Consider the following 23,486-nt stretch of genomic DNA (forward strand, 5'->3'; position numbering starts at 1 on the left):
CTCTGCTGAACGAAATGGCAGATCATTAAGAGATTTTGGCTGTGTAAGACACATTAACATCATGAGGATACACAGCAGAGCGCACAGCTTTAGTGCCATGGCAGCCATGTCTCCTATGAAAATAAGAAATGGATGAATAGTAAAAAATGAATTTGTCATTATCCTGTAAAGAAAACTTTCAAAATTGATAAAGTATTGATTATACAAAAATGTAAGTGCTCTGATATATCCCACACAGGTTTCTGTGGTCTGTGTATTGCACAAGTATAAATCAGAAATTATGAACATGATAAAAGTTTTGCCTAAAAAATATGCAATATTCCACTAATTACGCTTGATAATTAAACATCTCTTAAAATAAAGTTTTAACTGGGTTTAAAAAAATTAGGCATCTACACAACAACGTTTTATATAATATGTATTGACACTTACAGGACGTTGTGACCTCTTGTTATGTTCAGCTCCTGCTTTTTGGTCCCAAGCTAATAAATATAAGATCCTTTAGTGCAGAATAATGCGTCTCTTCAGGGTAACAGCTGATCTTGTGTTATCTTCAGTATAAAAGGAATCTGAGCAGCTTTCTTTAGATTTGCTCTGAGGATGTTCTTCAGCCTGATTCATCAATATATATCTCCTCTGTGGGAGGGTGAATGATACACACAAACATCCTTACACTAAATATCCAGGTGTAGGATTATAGCATGGTACTTAATAGCATGTAGTATTAGCTTATAAACACAGTGCATGTAATAATGCTAAAACCAAGTTACTGACTGATTTTGTTGACATGGGACAATGAAATGGAAAACAAATTTGTGTAAGGTAATATTTAATTTTGAAGAAATACATAAACATGTATAATACATGAAATAATCAGATACAAATGTTTATGTAATAAACATTACATTTGGTACGTAAAAACATGGTTCACTAGAAATAATATAATGACATTTAGATTAATAAATAGTAAACATAGAACATTAAGTAAGATATATTAATCACATAGGGGTGGTTTCCCGGACAGGGATTAGCTTAAGCCAGGACTAGGCCTTAGTTTAAATAGAAAATATAACTATTTTTAACAAACATATCTTAATAAAAACATTACTTGTGTGCATTTTGAGGCAAAACAAATGGCACTGATGTATTTTAAGATATGTCAGTACAAGTTGTTTTCAGTTTGGACAGCCCTTACATTTATTTTAGTCTAGGACTAGTTTAATCCCTGTCCGGGAAACTGCCCCATAGTGAATGTCTAAAGGATTAAATTATAAACTTTCACAACATTGTTAACAACAGTAGTTTATTTATTTTAAGTTTATTTGACAGGGACAAATGCATAAAACATTACTTTATATAAATACAAAGTAGATGCCATGAATACAGGTTTATAGCCATGACTATCATTAGTATAAAAACAAAGTGTTTTTTATTTTTAGAAATTAAAGAGCATGTGTTTTTTTTACATAAATTACTTACATTAAAAATATATGCTTTGTAATATTTTTGCACGCTGGAAGCTTCATACAAAAAAATTGTGAGATACAGTATGCCGTGTGTAAATATATATTCATGTATTATTGTGGCTTTCTTCTATCATGGCCCACTAAAAATACTTGAAAGAGCGTATATGCTTGCTTCACATGATGCTCAGCTTCCGGAAGGATCTTGTTTCATTGCTGGCTCCTTTAAGGAAAGCAAAAAGAGACATTTCTCCTCATCATCATGTCTGCAAAACAGATGTAAATGTGATAAAAACTGAGGTTTTTGGTGACCTTTTGAAAAGACAAGATAAGCAATTCAATTTATTCCATTAAATCTGGTATCATAACCAAACTACAACATTTTCTACGGTCCCTTTTATGACCACAGGAGTTGAGCAGTTTGTTTGTTTCAGGAGATAAGAAGGGGATCTGACTGATATCAATTTCATGCACTGTGTATCTTTCAGCAATTATAATGAGGAATAAAAAATACATTTGTGAGGCTAAAATGTCTCATGTGGATTTGATAAATGCCACCAATAAACACAAAACGTACTCTTGTCCTGTTTATTAAAGGGATGCTCCACTTAAGTTTTTTTTTTAAACATTTAAAAACAGTTAAACATTAGATTTTTTCTGTTTTGGAATCCATTCAGCTGATCTCCGGGTACCACTTTTAGCTTAGCACAATCCATTGAATCTGATTAGACCATTAGCATCACGCTCAAAAATAACCAAAGAGTTTCGATATGTTTCCTATTTAAAACTTTACTCTTCTGTGGTTACATTGGGTCCTACAGTAAGTTTCAATTAAATTAAAAGTTTCAATTTTCTAGGCCAATGTGTTTAAAAGTGGTACCGCCAGACCAGGAGATCGGCTGAATGGATTCCAACATGGTAAAAATCTAATGTTTAACTCTATGGGAGCTGGAAAATTAGTATATTTTTAAAAAAGTGTAGTGTCCCTTTAAGTTTTATTATGGTTTGATTTAACATTTCATTTCATGTGCGTTAAAATAAGCTGATGAGATTGGCAAAAGCCTTTTGCCCTTGCTTTAATGCAACACTAAGATGGCTGAAAGAACATGAAAAGTTGATAAAATACTGTAGAAAAAATTATATTCACTCACTCCTTGGAAATTCATGCAAAACCTTTGATGGCTGAAGACTTGCCTGCACAAAAGAGAGATCAGAAAGTTGCAACAGTTTTTTTACACAACAAACTATTAATCAGCTCATAATATGTCAAACATATGTTTTCATGTAGTGTGCTGAAAAAACAAAATAGGAAATAATATTGTGGAATATGATAACAATGTAGTTGTCTACATACTCGTCTGCGGGAGGTCACCTCTGTCATCCTTGCAGCGCTCAAAGCTGCCATTCTTTTCTGAATGTCTGTAACCTACAAATATAGCAACCAACTATTGTTACAGTATGTGACAGCTACAGCATATGGGAAGTATATAAGGTATTAAAACTAAACCTTTGAAGGAGAAATAAATGGGATCAAATGTTAATGTTTAGACTGAATGCTGTACCCCGCATTGAGTGCTCTGGACACTGGCTGCCGCCATTGCTACTTTACTCTCCAGTTGTGACAGCTCACAGCTGGATGTATTACAGACATCAAAGGGACTCGGCCTCCTCTGCTTTTTAAAAGATTTATCCACATCCGGCTTTACTTTCTGTAGTTTGCACAATGAGAAACATACCAGAAATAATAAAACATCAGAGTGAGGACTGCGCAAAATGCAAGAAAATATGATGTTTTATGTAATATAGAAATTCTGTAGATATGTAAAATAAAAATGATTACATAATGTAAAATGTACATATTTAGTGCAGAATGCTTGTAATGTTTGAATATACTTACCCACTCTTCTGTTTCAACAGGCCAGTTGTGTCTTACAGGCCTAAGTTCAGTTGAAGATCCATATGCGATTGAAGAAGAGTAAACAGCTCCTTTCTTTGAAGAATTTTCTGATTTTATAGCATCGTCTTCATCAGAAGAAACACCTTCGTCACTTATTTTGTCAGCAAGTTCATCAAGTTTTTTCCTGAGCTCAAGCTCCTCTAGGTCAGATAGATCCTCTTCATGTTGTTCAACCTATAGGGAGAGCAGAAGAGCTGAAGTTACTGCAAAAATTATCTAATGTCCAAAAAGGAAAAAATCTTAGGTAAAAGTAAATCAAGTGAACCATTTTCTGAACTGATTACAATTAAAAAGTGTGGCTGAGATGCTTATTTATTTATCATGGACTTATGCAGAAATGTTGACTACACTGTTTCTCTTTTTCATGACCAAGGCAATACAGGATACTAAGCAGCTTTTCAGAGCAGTAATAAACACATGCATATAAAACAGAAACATAAAAAACATATCTATATAAAAAAATCTACTATACTGTTGACTTTGCAGTTACATTAAAATGACCTGTTTTGTTGTTCCCTCACTCACAGATGACAACATATTCTGCTCCAGACGGCTGAGAAAAGTCTCGATTGCTGATATACGCTTTGTGAGATCAATAATCTAGTGTCAAAGAAAAGAAGAAACAAACATATCTCTGTCAAGTCAGGTATACAAGATCTTTGGTCTTATCAGAGCTCTGCATTTAAACAAAGGTATCATGACAAAAGTCACATTAGTTGACAAACTTTTCAGTGGATCAGTACAACACAGTTTTTATCATGACCGTTATGATTTCACCTGAGGAACATCATCTGGTAAAGGCTCCCTTTGAAGGGCAGGACTGCATATGACGGAGTCCTCATCTGAGTCATCCGGACTGTAAGAAAACTCACGGTGAAGGTAATAGTTAGTGCTGCCCGCTGAGGAGATGCTCATTTTAGAGAGGGAACGAGGTTGTGACATCCACTGATCGTTGTGTGTGTAGTCATCTACAAACATTAACATAAAACATTTAGCATCTGTACTGTCTCATGTACAATATCTTGTTGTTAATTTTGGTGCCGGTATCTCCGCTTGGTCTCTTAGGTCAGCATAAAGGTATAGCGGAGGATTTTCCTTTTTCGGGTGGATCATAAAGACTATTGGTCATCCTAGTTGTCAATCATTCTGGTGATATGTTTACGTAAGGCCGTCGTGCATGCTCGTCCGTATAGGTTCGCTTTCAGCGCATACACACTTTCAGGTGTATATGTGGTGAGCTACGATTTCAGCCATTCTTTGAAAGTCATGTTCTCACCGTGTTTTTTTGTTGTTTATTTTTCATCTCAAATAATTTTCGGAAGAGAAAAAGTGTCTACGAATTGTTTCACAAGAAAAGCATCTGAAGAAAGAAACAAGACCAGAGTGTTTTTGGGAGAATATTTCACACAGGTTGGGCTTCCCACTAATGCCTCAGGCGAAGTTTCTACTCGACAGGTAAAGTTTGGCATGCTATTGGAAAAATCAATTTAATATCACTGCTAGTAAAAGTTGATGTTAGCGAGTAAGTCAGTAGCGATGCTAGCCCTGGCACAAGTCACGAACCACGCAGACACGGTAAACATCTCAATGTATGAGCCATGCCGACAGCAACTTGTACACAGAGTGTGCACAAGAAGAACTAGGCACGTGCATGCGCTCTCGTGCACACGTTAACAGGTGTTCCCTCTCGGAGCAGGTAAAGTTTTGCGCATGTACATTTTTTTTTTAAAGTGGAGACGGCGGTTCTTTTCTAAAATTTGAGAAAATCTTCCGCTATACCTTTAACTTGATTTACAAAGTAAAGGTCAACTAGCATGACAAGCTAACATTTGCTAGTGAGCATTTTGGCAATGCTGTTCCACCTGCTTGACCAAGGAATGAGCCACATTAGCCTTTTCAGTAAGTTTAACCACTTCGATTAATAACTTCACAATGGCAATAATATACAGTATATTACATTAAAAAATAGGGAACTTTTAGCAGACAGGACATCTTACCAAAATGAGAATGTCTGTCCAGACTTCTCTGGCTGATCTGAAGCATGTCATTATTTCTGCCATGACTTCCATTCTCCAGGGTCTGCCTAAAGGTTGTGCTGCAGCTCTCTTCATTTACTGAGCCCCTACTTTGAGTGATTTTCTCCTGGCTACCTGCATTCTGCAAGAACCATAATATATACAGTGATGTTCAAAAAATAACCTAATTTAATTGAAAGTGTAATGTTTTTAATAGGGAATCAATAAGGATCTATTTATAGAGTTACATATTTCACTGAACTGTTACAAGAAGTCAAAGTCAATCTCCTTTGAAATTAATAGCAAAAAGCAGTATATGAAAGATTTTTAGAACTATACATCTGTTATCAATTTAAGTATAGCCTTAGATTAGAATCAAAAGAATTTATCTAGAAACAAACTCTGTCACTTCAAATATGTCTGACTAATTTTTTATATAATGAAGAAAACAATAACATATCACCACACAGTCTTATCAGTGTTAACAGTCAGAACACTTTCGTTTTGCTCACTTGTTGGAGAAATAGTTCATTATCACATCTCTGTCTTTTTAATTTTGTGATCTAATGCATTTTCCATGACCATGACGTTTAGAAGACACAGCTCAAAAGATCTGATTACATGTGACATCAGATGTTCATGAACAAAAAATACAAACCATAAAGAAGTCAGGCTGAGAATAATCAGATTTCTCAACGCCAAGATTAAAATCGAGAGGGTCAACAGGAAGCAACCGTCTGGCTTTTCTTGTCTTAAAGGATAGAGAAGAAAATGTTTGATGACAAATCATCAAAACTACTTAAACTACTACGAAGCAACTTAACCAATACTAGTCTGGCATTATTCAAACAGACTATTCCTACATGCAACAAATTTCATTATTTGTTAAAAACTCTCTAAAACAAGTCAGAGTATTACGTTTTAAACATTATCATTGTCAAGACAGATCACATGTTCCTATGTTCGAAATGAAGCAATTCATTTACATTTTACAAATTTGGCAGACAATTTAATCCAAACACATCAAACATTAACAATAACACTAAAAACTTTGTCTCTCAAAGGTAATGTATGAGTTAGACTTTACCACTATGTGCAGTTATCAATCAGCAGAATCAATCTATTATTTTAATTAATTAAATGTTAGTTCCTGGATTGAGCCAATGACATTTGCAAATAAGCTACAGGAACACAAGTATACACAAGAATCCAGTACATATAACAATTCACTGTTCTGACAATTTATTCAACAAACTAAGACCACCAGAGGGCAATCTCTTACTACACAAGTCTTGCTTCTGATTTTTCATTTCCACTAATTCCTCCCTAAACCTTACCAGGCTGAAGTGATGTCTGTCTGCACTCTTAGACTGTTCATCATCCAGGCTATACAGAGAACCAGCTGTGTGCAAGACAAAACATAAGGGCATTCATCTTTTGATCTCAGAGAACATTTCAGTTTAGGTTTTTTATACAGAAAAAAAGTCAAAAATACCCTTTCAAAAAGTACCACTTTGCACCTAAAGAGTTCATATTAATACCTCAAAGGTACATATCGGTACCAAATGTATAAATAGCTGTACATAAATGGTAAACATTAGTTGTTTGCAAGAGGAAATTTAATCTGCCCTACAAAGGCAAAAGACCTTAACTCGCTGGGAAACTGAGAAAAACGACTTTAAAGTTTAGACTTATAGGGCCCTATCTTGCACCCAGCGCAATTGACTTTGTCAGTGACGCATGTATCATTCGTATTTTGCACCGGCGCACAGCGGGTTTTTCCCTCCACAAACGCACGTCGGCAAACTAGGGAATGAACTTGCGCTCCCTAGGCGGTTCAGCGCAAAAAAGGAGGCATGTGGCGGCGCAAACCATCTCTGATGCTATTTTGTAGTTTCAAAAAACAATTGCGCCACTGACAAAAAAAAAACTAGTCTAAAGTCAGTGGCGCGTTGCGCTTTGTTCATTATGCTATTTTAAGGGCGCATGCTTGACCATAATGTATAGCGTGCACAACGCGCATACACTTTGCTTATCTAATCTACACAGATGCAACAGTTATTTTTGCAAATCATAAATTGTTACAATAAAAAATATTAATACACGAGATAAGGGGAATCATAGTGGTGAGCATTGTGGTGATAGTTTTTATTTATTGTGTGGCTGCGTTAAAAAATTCTCATGCAAATAACGATTAAAATATTTTCATAAGTTTGTTGTGTGGCTGTATTACGTTTATTTTATGTAAATAATAATTAAAATGTTTTCATAAGAAACCTTAATGTATATGAACTTGATTTGTAAGAGTACTTTGGGCTTGGACCTTGCTTGCGTTTCTTGGCTTTCAGCGGTGAGGATGGACGCAGCGATGTCCTCTGCTGGCGTCAGGTCCTGAGGCAGATCCACCTCCCGTTACACGGCGTGCCCGATTTATGCTGGCAAGCTTGGGATTCCCCCGTCTCCTGACATCATTGTAACACTTGCGGCACAACGTCCTGGTGATGCCAGCTGATGAGACTGTGGCTATTTCCTCTCACGCCTGTTTAACCGACGCTGATTTGGGCGGGTTTCTCCCATCCCCATACAAAATAACTTCTCTGTCTTTGACTGCTCTTACAAGAACGTCGGTCTCCTCGTCTGTAAACCGCTCCTGGCGTACGCCTGGTAAATCCGTCATAATAATAGCAACCCGCCATGGAACTTGCGCCCTTGTGTTTAAAGGGAATGTTGGATAGTGTTCTGATTGGTTTATTTGACGTTACGCCCAAACCACACCTATGAATAATGAACCTACTTCAGACCAACCCCTTATTGATTTGCACCCGGCGCAAGAGTTATTTCTCACGCCGGGAAAATAGCAACAGCGCCCAAGATCCGCCCACAAACTCACTTGCGTGTTGCGCTTCGCACTTGCGTTTCAGATCGTTAAAATAGGGCCCATAGTGAGTTTCAGTTGTCAGTTAATTTCTTCTTCATTTTTATTTTCTCGAAAAAACATAACATTGACTCAAGATACTAATGCAAATAATAAAGGAGGTCTTGAATATCTCAAAAATATCAATATCAAAGTAATTTTTGACCAAAAACGAAGTTCCTGCCTTTTGCCTTTGAAGGGCAGAAATGTGTTCTGTTCATTTTGTGTGTTTAAAAATGTTTCACCCCTACAGACATTTTGTTCCCTGCTTAAATAAACTAATGAAATTTGAGAGCGGATGCTGCTGTATTGTTTAGGCATACAGTATGAAAGACTTGAAATGTTTAAGACTGCATGACATCAACGTTAACCATGTATATATCACAGAGGAACAGGGTTTGTTTGAACTCACTGTGAACTTCAGGCATGCTGTGCGTGTCATCGTCTTGAGGCTCTGGATGAAGGGTATATTGTTATCGGAAAACAGCAAGAGATGAAAAGATAAAAGATAATAAGTGACAGAAATTATCTGTGATTTGTTACCGGGAGTACATCTGTTAAGAGCAAAAATTCTCAAGGAGAAACCCAAATAACTGGGGGATTAAACAATGACATTAACTAACAAGCCTCTATTTAAAACTTTTCAGAATTTTATTTTCATCACAAGTTAAATATGATTCGTTTAATTCTGAAATCTTTTTGCGATCTTTTTCTGTTTTCACCATTTATCTAATTTGTCCTAAGCAGCAGTGTTTCCTTGCATGACCTCCAAATTCAGGACAGAGGAAGCTTGAAAATTGGTTTGAAAGAGATAAACTAGAGTCAGGCCCAGACAGAAAAAAGACATGTGACTCTATAAAGGAGTAAATCACATGGATGACTCAGCCGAGCCAATTCACTCTTTCCTCCAGATCCCTCACTAAATACTTCAAGGTTATGAGCCCCTCTCTCCTCTGAGCTCTACCTTAAGATTCCTTACAGGAATTTTGGGAGTTGCTTTGCATTTTGCACCTCGTGGCACTTCAAGATTCTGTTAACTTAAATGTGTGCATCAATATCAAATTGGTCATCTGTAGAATTGCTTGTTTAAAAACAGGTTTTCATAACAAAAATGAAGTTCACCTCTTAGGTCAGTTTGAGAGCAGGTACGATCACTTGTTAGACGTTTCAGAAGCAAATTCATGACCTTTGCACTGCCGAAACGTTTGAAGCGAGAGCGCACATTCTCATGAAACCACTCCAGTGTGCCAATCTTATGGATTCTAGATTGGAAGAAAAGCAAAAACGAATTATTTTCAACCATCATAGGATACTATTCCCAGTTGTTTCCATTTCTACTTAGCTTTTCTATTGCTTGTAATTACAGCATGACTCAAAAGGCAAATATTGAGTAAAACATCCTGTTTTAAAAGACTGTGTGAGATCTTATTTATTTTTTTTGCGTGGGTTATTTGTTTCACATGAGGTCTAATTTTGGAAACCACATTTATGTGTCTGTGTCGAGTATGATGGTCTCACCTGGCCATATGGCATGCATCACAAACCCAACCACAATCCTTTTTGTTAAATCGGCTGCAGGACTTGCAGACAGAGAGCTTGCAGTCCAGACAGAGGCGCTTGCTATTGATAAGGAATTTGAAAGGATGTAGACAGCGGATGCAGAGGGAATCACTGAGTTTAGGCTGATATTCCAGAAGTTCTCTCTTTGTATCCTCTTTCATTATTTTGGTCTTCAGTTCCCTACATGTAAAAAGATGTTGTTTTATGTTGTTAATAGCAACAGTTTGAGTTTTAGATAATCAGACTTCATTTGAGATTTTCAGCATTTTGCTAAATAAAGAAGAGAAATGATACATGGGATATCCTGCCCTAGGGTCTAGTGTTCTCTAAAAATCCCCAATCTTTAATGTGCCAAATTCTCAAGCTCCTTGACCAAAAGGAATGGCCTCAAGCACAATGACCTTTCTATATCACAGCTGTGATGCATTATAAATGGGACATATAAGTAATTTCTAAATCCGCTCCTTTTAAAAAACAACCAGTGAAGAGCTTTGCACCACATGTTGAAAAATTATGAGCCATTTGGCAGAGGGTTGAAAGCAATTGAGCACAGTCATGTGAATCTGTCTGTATGAGTCAAATATTTAACATTACGACATAATAATCAATTTGTCATGTACACGTGGGAAACTAATATGTATCAATGTGATATTTGTGAAGCCAGTAATCAATTTTTGTTTAAACTAAATTCTTTTTTCTATTTTGCTATCCAATGGTAAATGCAATAAACAAGCATACCACTAAATATTAGCTTACTGGTCCTGTCCTGAGGTCTGTGACATTTTCATCCATATACATAACAGTGTGTCTGATTTGATTTTAAGAACATGTGAATATCCAATACATAATAACTTGTCATGACAACTTGAAATTACCAAGTCAACGTAACTTAAATCTGTCATAAACATGACATAGCAGATAAATTATCAAAATTAGGAAACTATCTAGCTTTATGAGTTAACATTACATGTGATTTTGACATTGGCTCTCATGAACACCACTATAATTGTGTCTGACCACTTTTTCCAGTGATAAAAATTTCACTTGTCATTAAAATATAATTAAGTGTTAATACTCTGCCAAATAGTTTTATAACAGCGTCATAAATATTTTTCTTGACCTCAACTACAGTGGTGCAATTTAAATTTGTCTTTAAAATATAATTAAGTGTTAATACGCTGCCAAATGGATTTATAACAGCATCATAAATAGTCTTATGTCAGGTTTATGTCAAGTTATCATAACAAAGAAATCTCAAAAAATGTCATCTTTTCATTATAAATGACATAATTGAGCTGATTACACTGTATAACAGTTGTCATAAATGTGCATAAAATCTCCTTCATATTCATGGCACGGTTTATGTCATGAGTATGAAGGTGTCATATCAGTCTTATGAACACCCCTTCAAATAAAGTGTTATCGAAGACTTTTAGCTAATTTAACATTTGTGAATCATCTGCTTATTTTAGCAATGCAAGTGTGTGAGCTGTGCATAAATGAATGTACCATCACATTACCATATCAAGTTTCCAAGGAAAGAACTTCTTTGTATTAATCTACAACAAAGTTTCCGTTGGCCTATTCTAGGTTAGTCGTGAAAATCTTTGCTCTCAGACTATGAGAGAATTGAGGAAAAATGTCATGTGATGTTATGCTGAGACAAATCCTATTACCTCCTTTAAAATGACTGGAATTCAGAAATACATGGACTCGTTCATGTGTACTCATTCGATTGTAATGGGGTCTGTGGCAGCAAAACTAAAAACCTTAATTTTTAACGAACAATTAAATCAAGTGCAAATGAAAACACATCAGGACTGAACATCAGACAGGTAAAGCAATGGATTTTACATTCTCTTAAGAAATGTATAGAAATTCAGTTCTGTCTGTAATGTTATGACTGGTTACAGATCCAGACATTACAAGGTTACGACATACATTATATGATGATGATTTATTAATTTGCAAGACTACTAATTACTTTTTAAAATTAAACCTTTATTCATTAAAATCAAAGGTCAACTACAAGCATTCATATCCTACATACAAATTTAAGGTAATCATATCCTCAGTTCACCACTTCAATACAAAACTAATGTGACTGACAAAAGCACAACCAAATACACAGAATTAATCAATACTGATACTGTATATCAATTAACAACCTTGTCAATGGTGGTTTTTAGGACTGTTTAAAAGAATCTCTGCTGTAAAGCAGAATAACTGCAAACCCTCTAATGTTTTCTTGTAAATTAGCATTTTCTTTTCAAACTCTAAATGAATTCTGCCAACAAACTGCTGTTTCTGAATGACCTGAGGCCGGGATTAAGCAGATTTTAAGTGAAAGTATTTGATGAGTGCATTCGGTAAAAGGGGCCATGTCACAATATTTTTTAAGATGTAAAATAAATCTTTGGTGTCCCCAGAGTACATATGTGAAGTTTTAGCTCAAAATACCATATAGATAATTTATTATAACATATTACGATTTCCATTTTGAAGGTGTGTACAAAAATGTGCCGTTTTGGGTGTGTCCTTAAAAATGCAAATGAGCTGATGAAATTAAAACACTGATCACAATGATGGTGGTTTGTTGCAATTGAAACTCAATTGTGCTGTGAATTATTTTCTCTCTCTCTTTACACTAAATGGTTATGCCGTGGTTGGATAGTGCAGATTAAGGGCGGTATTATTATAATAAGATCTCCTTATGAAATCAGAAGGAGAGCCAAATTTTTACACATACTTGCATAGAATGGTTTACCAAAACCAAGTCAGTGGGTTGATTTCACATTTTTCACATTTTCTAGGTTGATAGAAGCACTTGAAACCTAATTATAGCACTTAAACAAGGAAAAAGTCAGATTTTCAAGCCATGGCCCCTTTAATATCATTATTTAATTTTTGACAGAGTTGGCGTTTAGAGGCTCTTGCGTCTGAGCTCCTCAGTTCTTTCCAAAACAGTTGAGATGACATTAAACTAAGTGCAAAGGAACTGTGCCTAAAATACAATTTTTTTAAGGACTATAAATAAACCAGACACATTTCACAGATTCCAGTTAAATGATAAAGAAAACAGAAAGCCAGAAGAAAACAGAAAGCCAGAACGTTTCCTTTTATCCAGAAATACAAGCATCATTTTAAACATTGTCAATGGCCAAAGAAAACCATCAATGCATACTGTAGCTAAAATTTGCAATATAAAGTTGGATAATTTTACTCTTATCAATTGGGAACAAGTACTGTATGTTACTGAAACAGGCTCTGGATGCTTAAATCAGATAGCAGTCTGGTAAACTAATCGAAATAATTCATGAGATATTACACATGCAAAATTATTTTAAAAATGTGGAAAAAAGTGATAATAGATTTCTCACCCTAATCTGTCCTCTTCTTTCTTTCGCAGGTTTAAGTCTCTCTGTATCACCTGCCACACATGCTTGGCTTCCTCATCTGTCAGCCTGGACACATCCAAAATCTTCACATCTCCACTGCTGGGCAACATCTCAATTCTAATCTGTTAAAGCCCGTTAAAGCCATAATTATTAAATGCTTGCACTCAGATAGTAAAAACAGATTATATTTTTTTATTCGCAGTATATCAGTCATCAAGTATTGACACATAAAGGGATGAGTTTGCCAAAAAGAATAGAGCACCAATCTGTCCAATGGCTTAAACACTGAGTTAAAATCAGTAATTTAATGTATTCTTTGGACACCTGACCAGCCATATGATTATTTGTGTGTGTGAGCAGACTGCTACGTCTGAAAGTACTAGCTGAACATCTGTCAAACTCCATTATCTTTATCCCATCCATTATCTGAATGATGTTTCCATCTTTCTTTCAAAACGAAACACTAGGAAAACTTAATTATACAATGTTTGTTCGGATTTATTCTGAAGTCTCTTCTCAGCTTAGATAAAACAACAAGCCTTAAAACCAAAGAATTCTCATAAACTGAAAGGTTTATTTTGATGTTTAAACTTAAATTGTGGAGTTATACTGTATTATGCTTGTTTTTTTTTTTGTCAAAAGATCTCATGAGACTACGAACATTTGCTTGTTGAACCAAGTGTAAGAAATAAACAAATTTAGCTCTTATAGTAAAACTAGAATGACATTTTCAGTGGTATAAAAGCTCATAAATCGTCACAAGAATAATCTTGAAAAATCAAAAGTTTCAATATAAAATTTACAAACCGAAATTTTGGACCTTTATACTGTACCACTTAGGTTATTATAGTTTACTTAATGCTGTAAGAGTTACATTTATTTAACTGACATGGTTCTTCAATCATTTGTGCTTGAACTTATAATGCTTGGAATATAGCGTAAAACTTTCAAGGTAATGAAAAATAACACTGCTGTCATTTCCACTGTACATCCATATTTAAAACAGCATTATAAAGTTTGCAATAAAAAGACGATATATTAAAAAGTTGTACCTGAAGTTTGATTTAGCAGCCTGTTGTACTCCAGTGGGACTTCAGCTTGCCAATTTCAGGCAGAAAATCAGACTGCTGTGTTTCTCACATGTCCAATTAACCATGGGACTGGGAAGGGGCAGAAAAAAATATTTAAACCCCACCTCAGTGTTCCTTATGAAAGATCTTATTTAATCATTATATTGTCTCTAGCAAAGGCTGAACAAAATGTAACATCTCTAGTAACATTTCTAATTTCTTGATAGCTTGTGCTATTCTGTGTTTGCACCTTGAAAAAAAACACCCATCACATGACTTTTTTTTTAAATGCATGAAAAACGATTAATGCTTGTCTGGTGGTGACACTAAATTGAATTAGTGTATTTTGCAACGTGTGTAAAATGTTTGTAAAACGTTCCTTATAGATGGACGTCTATTCATTACTGCGGAAAAAGGCAAAGCTTAAGCTACTTGTTGACACAACAATGAAAATCTACTGCTTATATTATTGAAGCCTGTTATATACTGTACCTTTGCATACGTTATGGTTGTGTTGAAGGCCCATTTTATTCAGTATGACGCAGTATAAATGTCAGATGATATCTTCTTGATCTTAAATTAAAAAATATCTATAAATATTACGTTTGGATGCTATATGTTAGCAAATAAAACACGATGACTTTGACCACGTGACTAAATTGCAGGTAGCAACCACAGCGCCCTCACCTGTCAAGGAAAGTAATCACACATGATTTACTAGGGAAATAAAATCTTTTCGATTTTTTTTTATACGGGATTTGTGTTAAATTGCATTCATGTATTTTATGAAATATATATATATTTAAAAAATCTATGTTTTGTGATCTCAATGACAGTCTCGGTTTCCTCTGCGTACACTTTCAATATGGCAGCTACTCCGTCAGGTGAGTCATGTTTATTTTGTTATAGCCTACTCGAAATTTAGCCAGTCATCTCCATTAATCTCTTTCCTTCTCGCATTTTTTTCTTTTTATAATGTCTTCAAGAAACAAATTAACATCACATAAAGGTAATTGCGGTAGGATGTTTCATCAGGAAACTATGTTTTTTTGTTTTAATTGGTATTGGCACTGACAAGAAAGAGACGACTATCAATTAGACAAAACATGAGGAAATTGCAGCATTCCTTACAAAAGCGGTTTGCTGAAGGGGTCTTGTGAATAAGGATGGTGGTGTTGCCATGAACTTTGATGGTCATATACATTCAGCCTTCAATTGCAAGAGGTCATCAGCTTTTAAGTTTTTTTTTTTGTAAACAGTGCAATCTGCAGCAGCCCATCCTCAACTGCTAAGGGCCATTACTTTTGTAATGTTTTATCCTGATCTATTTTTATCTTTTCCGTCTTTCCTATTCACACCTTGTTTTCACACAAACATTTCTACTTGAGCTGGAAATGAGATGGATGTAGGAAAGGTTATGCTAAATGATTTTTATGTTTTCCAAATAAACATTAGGTGTGGTTCATTGAAATCATGGAAATTCTAACTCCAAAATACATGCCATGAAAAGATGTGTACGATGTTCAAATAAACAGAAAGTTTTAAACAAGGCGCATGTACAAGTTTTATGTTCTGTATGTTCAACTCTTTCAGTCCTCAGCAGTGTTAAGGTTTTTTTTATGATTTTAATGTTTCATCATGCCAGTTTTACCACTTTCCATCCATAAATATGTATTTTGAGGTGTTAGTCATTGCGGCATTGTAGTCATGGTTACTAGGGTCCGAATTTAAGACAGTCGACGTCAGTACAGGACACCCAGTGAGATTTCAATAGAGTTCATTGTTCAGTTTGATTGGTGAGTCAATGAAGAAACCAGTGATGGTTAAAATGTGGCTGCTGTTGGCAGCTGGGATGGGGGATTTGATGCATGGTAAGCCGTTAGACCAAGAACGGCCAAGAACTTCCTCACCGGTTACTTTTATTGTATTAATGTAAAACAGCTTCATTTTTATAGGATGCTTGGGCTGTGATCAGCAGTGGGATGCATGGAAGCTTTTTCTAAAAGACGGAAAACAAACCCTTACAGAAAAACATGAATTTGTCTTTTTTTCAGATGTGATCAAATGGTTCTGGCCCATTTTTGTGTGAAACTTATGGAAATTCCCATGTAAATTTCCATTGGATCACATGTTGACATGTTTTAAATATGTTTCTAGGTGTGATCACATGGGATTCGCACAAAAATGTTACACGGTTCAAAATCTAATTTCTGCACATGTGAATACATGTTTCATATGTGATCATGTTTTTGCACAAATAAAACGTTTTAAAAGGTCACATTCTTCCTGATCCCATTTTTCAAACTTTAATTAGTGTGTAATGTTGCTGTTAAAGCATAAATAATACCTGTACAATGATAAAGCCCAAAGTTCACTGCCAGGCGATATATTTTCTTTCTTCCCTTGAAAAGCCTACAGCGAACGGCCGGTTTGGACTATAGCCCTCTACTTCCCGATTGAATGACGTCAATAAAACAGTTTTTGACTAAACTCCGCCCACAGGAATACGTAGGTCGCCAGCTTTGGCTCAAACGGCTCTGCTAAGCTAAGCTGCTGTCAAACACACTAAACAAACTACACAATCAGAACTCGTTACGTATTTTTGAAGTAGGGATTCATAGAAAAAGGAAGACATCAGCCCGTTTTTAGGACAGTGAAAACAGCGCTATACAGATAAGTAAATTGTGTTGAAAAAATACCGCGTTTTTTACACGTGAAACATAAACACTAGGGCTGCCACAATGATTAAATAATCGTCTCATCGCGATTGTTTGACATCATCGCGATGATTTCAGATCACCACAATGATTGCACATCTCTCTAAAAAACGCAAGTGGGAACTGCAGCTCCTGTATAAACGAGACAGTATCAGATGGTGCTCTTTAACTGACAGTGTATTGTGATACATTGCAAAGCCATTCAAAAATTCCAGCAATTCTAAATTGAGGGAAGTGAAGGCTGCCATTCTTATGGATCTGAAGAAGTTATTTTTCAGACACTTTATTGTGTTTATGTCTTTACGTTTTGAAAGATTAATTAAAAAAATACTTTTAAATATGTGTTATGTGAATTAATATTTTCTGTCATGTAAACCTTGCAAAAGATTTAATTTATATAATCACAACAATATTGCATGAACAAAAAATATGAGAATTAAACGTCAAAGCAATAAAACAGACAATTAATCGTCATAATCGGTGTCACAATTTATTTAGCATTTAACCGTCAGCCAAATTTCATAATCGTGACAGCTCTAATAAACACATGTTATATAGCGCACTGTAAACACAATCAAAGCTTCAATAACACAGAAAGAAAGGGGCCTTTAACATGACATCACCACTTTTCACACATGGGAATTTGCATCGTACAGTATTCACACATGTGATCACATCTTTTTGTAAATATAAAATCGATGCTCAATGCTGCACAAGACCTTTTTGATCATAAATAACACCAGTCACTAAACAAAGTGTATTTTTTCCAAAGTACTAGTGCGGTTAACAATTTAATCTATTCATGACAGGTTGTCAGAAATACAATTTTGGCTAGCCAGAGCAAATCTGCACACAATATGTGACCAGTGCTTTTGCTGTCAAACCTAATGTGTAATCCTGACTCAGTGTATGCATATTTTTATACCCTAAAGGTTTGAATGGGAAGATTTGCCAACTTTTTTCTTAAGGATGCAACAAACACTGCAGTACTAAGTCTAAAAACACTGATGCCAAATTTAAAACAGATATTTCCCGTAACTGTCTACACTGTCCAAAAAAGATTATGCTAAGAGGAAGACGAGAAATGTGTTTTGCACATGCTGTGCACAGCTGCCAGCCATCTCTACGAGAATGCATTTCATCTGATTTAAAGCCTTCTCACAGATTGAAGAGGGTTGAAAGCCAGCAAAAGCACATGATCGGGCGGGAATAGATGTGAACATTCGGGGTTGTAGTTGTGTTGCTTGCAGTTCTTTAGTATTGCCTGTACTGTCTGTTATGAATTGAGTTGATGGACAGCTTAGATTGAGGTTAAAAATGAGATCATTATTATAGCTTCAGTTGAAAGACTTTAGTTTCAGATGTCTTGGATCATCAAGAGTTCGCCTTCGACTATGCATGCAGAAGAAAGACTTTATTTACATCTTTATTAAGCACTGGACATACTGTACAGTAAACCCAATAATATTTCCCTCTTCTAAAGGTGAAAATATGATCATATGAACAGATACATAAACAATTTATATATAAAAAATGTATACTAGATTTTGCATTGAGAGTATGAATGTTGCAGATGTTTAAGGATGCATTTTCTCACTGTGTTGGTTAGTGTTTCTCAAACCCAGACTGTGTCCAGCTGGAACTAATCTGCAATCTGTAAAGCATCTTTATTGACTATCAGGGCCCACCTGGCCTCGTGAAAAGTGTAGAAAACTGTGGTTCATGGATGGAAAGTTTTTTGGCAATTGTAGATAAAGGCATTTGCTTTGTGTAGTTATTTTTTGTTGTTTTGACTTGGGAAGACAGTGTTTTAATATGGGTGTTTAATACATTTGCTGAAGTAGTTCTCAGCTGGATGAACATTAGTGAATGTTGTAGGTTGAGATATAACTGCTTTTGGCAAACAAACTATGTGTTTACAAATGTTTGGCTTTGACTGTAGACCTATTTAGGTTTCATTTTCACTAGCTGACTTTAGAAATTTTCAACCAGAAGTTTAATTCCATTTGGCTTTGTATCAATGTAGTAACAGAAGAATCAAATTACTGCTAGGAAAATATTGCTATTTAACTCTAGATTCCAGATTTCTATGAAACTACAGGTAGTTTTCAAACCAGATAATTGAGAAGTTCAGATGCATAACCCTCAAAGTGGTGTTTAATCAACTTTATTGTCTTTCGCTGCAAAACCTGCATGCAAATGTTTTTGGCAACAACCTCCACTTCACAAGACAGTAAACAGTCCCAAAATCGCTAAAAATGCAACTATAAACATTGCAAATGATGAAAGTCAGAATGTAAAAAAGTTTCATGAACCACGGTCGTTTCGTGTGTAGTCCATACAGTTCATCTTACTTGGACTTATAGAAAAATTGACATTGTTGACAATGTGTACAGTGTGTATCCTCAGCAGACTTGAATTTTTTTATTACAATATAAAGCTGTTGATTCAATTCAATTTTATTTATAAAGCTCTTGTAATAACAATTTATAATATAGTGTTTCTTATATTTAAAGGTGGGGTATATGATTTAAAAAAAAAAAAACTCTTTGGAAAAGGGCAGAGTACCAAACACACTTGTAGCCAATCAGCAGTATGGGGCGTGTCTACTAACCAACATTGTTGCCTGGGTTGCGTATGTGTGGGGCGGGTCTATCAAAAGAAGGTCCAGATTCTATTGGGGTAGGGGCGTGTTTGTTTAGCTGATTACAAATATCAACACTGGCTTTCAGAGATAATGCACCCTGTCTTTAACTTTCAGTACACTATAATGGTAGTTAATAAATGTGCACATATATTTTAAACATTTAAATGAGGGGAGAAAAACTGTCAGGCTACTGTAGAAACTAAAAGCAATGTTTGTCTATAGACATTTAATGAGTGCTTTTAGCAAGCGCCTTACCAAAAGTATGTTCGCACAACTGAGTAAATCTTGCAGGATGTCAGAGTGATTGCAGAATACTGAATGCGGGTGAGTTTGGGTCTGGTTTACATCGTTTCCCCATCATTTCCTGTCCACATTCTCTACTGTACTTTTTTAAAAAGAGTAAAAAGCTAAACCTTCACAAAAAACTCAGAATGACAGCTTAAATGACTCATATTTTCAGGTAGCTTTACTTTCAGCGGACAAGTTTGCTCCATGACTATGCAGGGGAAACTCTGATCAAATACTGTTTGGGAACTTCACAATATCCCTTCAGTTACCCATGGAAAGTCTTGGAAAACACATCACTTTCACAGGAACAGATAAACAGAACGAAACCCATCATTAAAATGATGTTGGTCTACAAGCATTTAAGTACATAAATATTTCCAGCACATTGACCTGGACCTTAATAACACAACCAATGATTGTTTTAATGCCATTCTGGTGGTTTTAGTACTATCCAAAATAAATGAAAATCTGCTTTTGTTTTATACTACAAGCACACTAGGTTCTGAAATATGGGTGTACAATACAGAGTCTAAAGTTCAGTGAATATATTTGTATTTGTTTAACTATATGCCATGTGTAGTTTAATTTATAACTGTACGGAGTAATTAAAAATTTTTGTTTGTTTTTAAAAAAGCTCTTTTTGCAACACCCAAAAATTTTACAAGCAAAGTCATTGCTCCCTTCAAAGATTAAAGTCTACAGTACTTAGATCTTAAGTGCACATGAGTTGTCCAAATTGTAAGCAGAAATACATTGTTCACAGTCATAAACTAAGAAACATTTAAAAGGGCCAAACTGACTTATTACCAAAGGAGGATTATAGGCTTCCCTCAGTGATTTATTGGATGTGTCCTGTTTTATAGGAAGTATTTAGGGACATGCTTTAATGTATGGATTATGTTTGTTTCAAATGATAATGAGGATTAAGTCTTTAAAGATTCCCAGGGACCACAAAAGATGAGGTGTTTTGTGAATATAAGGTCAGCACCATCCATGACATGTCAGAACACGCAGTACGTTGGACAGCAGTTTCATTTTAAAAACATTTTAGCATTTTTTTAGTTTTGCTTTATTTACTCACTATGGAAACCTCATGTTTTATTTTTGCATTATGGCAGGCCAAACTGACATTTATATCCAAAGATGAATTTGATCAGTTTATTAACGTTACTTATGCAACAAAAAATTTACAGGGGTGAGATAAAAGCAGTTTAAGGCTCTATATATCAACAGAGCTTGGCTGCAGTTTTATATACATGCACTAGTTTAAATCTCACAGCGATGTTGTGTAGTAGTTAATGCATGCTGCTGTTAACTTGCTTATACAACACTGACTGTTGCACTGTTGAATCTCAGTCATCAGTTTATGCTTTTATACTCCATTTTTTGACATTATTCAGCGACTGCCATCTGGGCAGAATTAGATGTGCGTTACATTTCAATTTAAACAACAATCCCTCAGGATTGAACCCTTACTTTGATCTACTCAACTTGGGATAATAATAAGTTGGGACATCATGTGAAATTGTGTACATGGTGTTTACTAGTCACATGTGATATAGGGCTGAGCGATTTAGCGCATGGGATTGTCATGCGCATCTCGTCAATGAAGCCGGTTCCTTGATCAGTAGTAAATTGCCATCACCTGCTTACAAATGGAGTGCCATTTGCTGTACAGGGGTGCGTTTCCCAAAAGCATCGTTAGCTAACTTTGGTCATTGTCAACATCGAACTCTATTGGTAACGACAGAACTTGCGACCATAGTTTCTTTCGGGAAACGCACCTCAGAGGTATAGTTCACTGACAAGCTAGGCAATGTCTCATTCATTATCGCAGGTGTTATGTCCACGATATTGAATGCGATATTGCCTAGCTTGACAGCAAACTTGGGAAAATTGTATTCCATTATAGTTACAAATTACTTCATAAACAAAGTATTAAGTAACTTAATCCAAGCACCAAAATATAAAGGTTTCCTTCTAAAAGTAACCTTTGTTTCCTTCAAGGGTAGTTCAGGCTGCTTTCCAAAGCTAAGGTAGCTTAATTGTTGCCTCATGAGGCAATGACCTCGGCGACATGAAGGCAGCTCCGGAAAAAACGTTTTCAGACAGACTTCATAGGCACCGTAATGGAATTCAGTTTGAAATATAAACAGAGAGCGCCTATGTGATTTCTAATCCTATATTTGAAAACTACAATACTAATTTCTCACCAGAAATGCAATCAAAAGATGAAAAAAGTGTAAATCAAACTTTATTTACACTAAATTTGTGCTTCAGCATTTTTTTTTTTCGAACTCGACCAGGCTCAACCATTCACATTCAATGAGACAAGATAATGAAAGTATTTCAGGAGTCAGGAAGTAAACCAAACTTTGGATTCGGACGTGCCTTGATGCCTTCCTGCTTTAAAAAGCTGCCTCCGAAAGAGCTGAAAGAGTGAGCAGATTGTAGACGTGTGTTTGCACATACATCAACAGGTGGCTCACGTGAGTCATCACCGGCTTTACTGCGGAGATGCACATAAAAATCCTGTGCCATGTTTGGCCTTCATTATTAAATCCACTTTTAAACATTTTGTTCAATATTCATTTTTAAAGGAACAGTATGTAGGATTGTGGCCAAAACTGGTATTGCAATCACAAAACTTGTGGCTAAAACTGGTACTGCAATCACACAACTGGTGGCCAATACACAAAATGACAACGTAAACATCAGTTGAGGGCTGCAACTCCACTTTTTAAATGACAATATCCTGGCCAGACCACTGTTGTCAGTGATATAAGTATTTGAAATAAAAATGATTTCTTAATGTCTAGTGAAATATCAGGGCCATTTTACGATTAATTGATATAAATTTCTTACATACTGTTCCTTTAAGTGTGTTTTGCTGATTTACATTGTTTTATCCGGTATGTCTTTTTTATCCTGTATAGCTGGTAGAGCCTTGCATTAGCACGCAAAAGGTCATAGGTTTAAACCCAGGAAACACACATGCTGATAAGAATGTATACCTTGTAATACACTCTGGATAACTTTAGGTAAAAAGCATCTGTCAAATGCATCAATGTTTTATTCCACTCAATACAGCAAGTACAGAAATAATTTTATGATGAATCTTTATGCTCACCAAAAATTGTATTTGCTTTTACAAAATGTGAATTTAATAAATGTTATACTCTTAACAGGCACCTTTAAGAAACTTTCAAAAAAGTTAATTTATAACTGTATGTGTTTGTGATGTTTTCTTCAGTGGGTAGCCAAGGATACAAATCAAAAGGGGCGTACATCACCTTCCCTATAAGGGACAGCCATACCAAATACGGCCTTGTGTCTGTTTCTCATTTCTGACTCTCTTTTTTCTCTCTGTGTGTTTCTTCTTCTCTCTTCCCTTCATAGGAAAGTGGGAGGCGTGGAAAAATTTAGATGGCTTTTCTCCAGGAGTCTTGGAGTTGTG

General features: G+C 35.5%; 1 protein-coding gene across 4 annotated transcripts; it reads right to left on the reverse strand.

Annotated features, from left to right (window-relative positions):
- Positions 1 to 863: 863 nt before the first annotated feature.
- Positions 864 to 14,974, reverse strand: mlphb (melanophilin b). 4 transcript variants are annotated; one of them, XM_073811947.1, is made up of 16 exons: positions 14,870 to 14,974; positions 14,360 to 14,467; positions 13,290 to 13,429; positions 9,868 to 10,089; positions 9,472 to 9,611; positions 8,762 to 8,803; positions 6,773 to 6,837; positions 6,094 to 6,186; positions 5,418 to 5,577; positions 4,198 to 4,388; positions 3,922 to 4,020; positions 3,361 to 3,594; positions 3,026 to 3,172; positions 2,818 to 2,889; positions 2,615 to 2,657; positions 864 to 1,686 (listed from the first exon to the last, which is right to left on the reverse strand). In XM_073811947.1, exons 3-16 carry the CDS (start codon positions 13,415 to 13,417, stop codon positions 1,640 to 1,642), a joined length of 1,683 nt encoding a protein of 560 aa, XP_073668048.1. In that variant the 5' UTR covers positions 13,418 to 13,429; positions 14,360 to 14,467; positions 14,870 to 14,974; the 3' UTR covers positions 864 to 1,639. The 4 variants fall into 4 exon arrangements, with proteins under 4 accessions (XP_073668048.1, XP_065107420.1, XP_065107419.1 ...); XM_065251348.2 differs by lacking the exon at positions 14,870 to 14,974 and having other exon boundaries at positions 3,946 to 4,020; positions 14,360 to 14,605; XM_065251347.2 differs by lacking the exon at positions 14,870 to 14,974 and having other exon boundaries at positions 14,360 to 14,605.
- Between the last annotated feature and the right edge of the window lie 8,512 nt (positions 14,975 to 23,486).

This window comes from Paramisgurnus dabryanus, chromosome 15, assembly GCF_030506205.2.
Source record: "Paramisgurnus dabryanus chromosome 15, PD_genome_1.1, whole genome shotgun sequence".
Classification (NCBI taxonomy): Eukaryota; Metazoa; Chordata; class Actinopteri; order Cypriniformes; family Cobitidae; genus Paramisgurnus; species Paramisgurnus dabryanus.

What these genes read in the sequence shown, in the direction of transcription:
- mlphb (XM_073811947.1), bottom strand. Translation starts at nt 13,417, where the DNA reads ATGTTGCCCAGCAGTGGAGATGTGAAGATTTTGGATGTGTCCAGGCTG. An exon ending in CAGCATGCCTGAAGTTCACA is followed by an intron (nt 6,838 to 8,761) that starts GTGAGTTCAAAC and finishes TCTTGCACACAG; the next exon opens with CTGGTTCTCTGTATAGCCTG. An exon ending in TTTGCATGAATTTCCAAGGA is followed by an intron (nt 1,687 to 2,614) that starts GTGAGTGAATAT and finishes CTTTCCTTAAAG; the next exon opens with GAGCCAGCAATGAAACAAGA.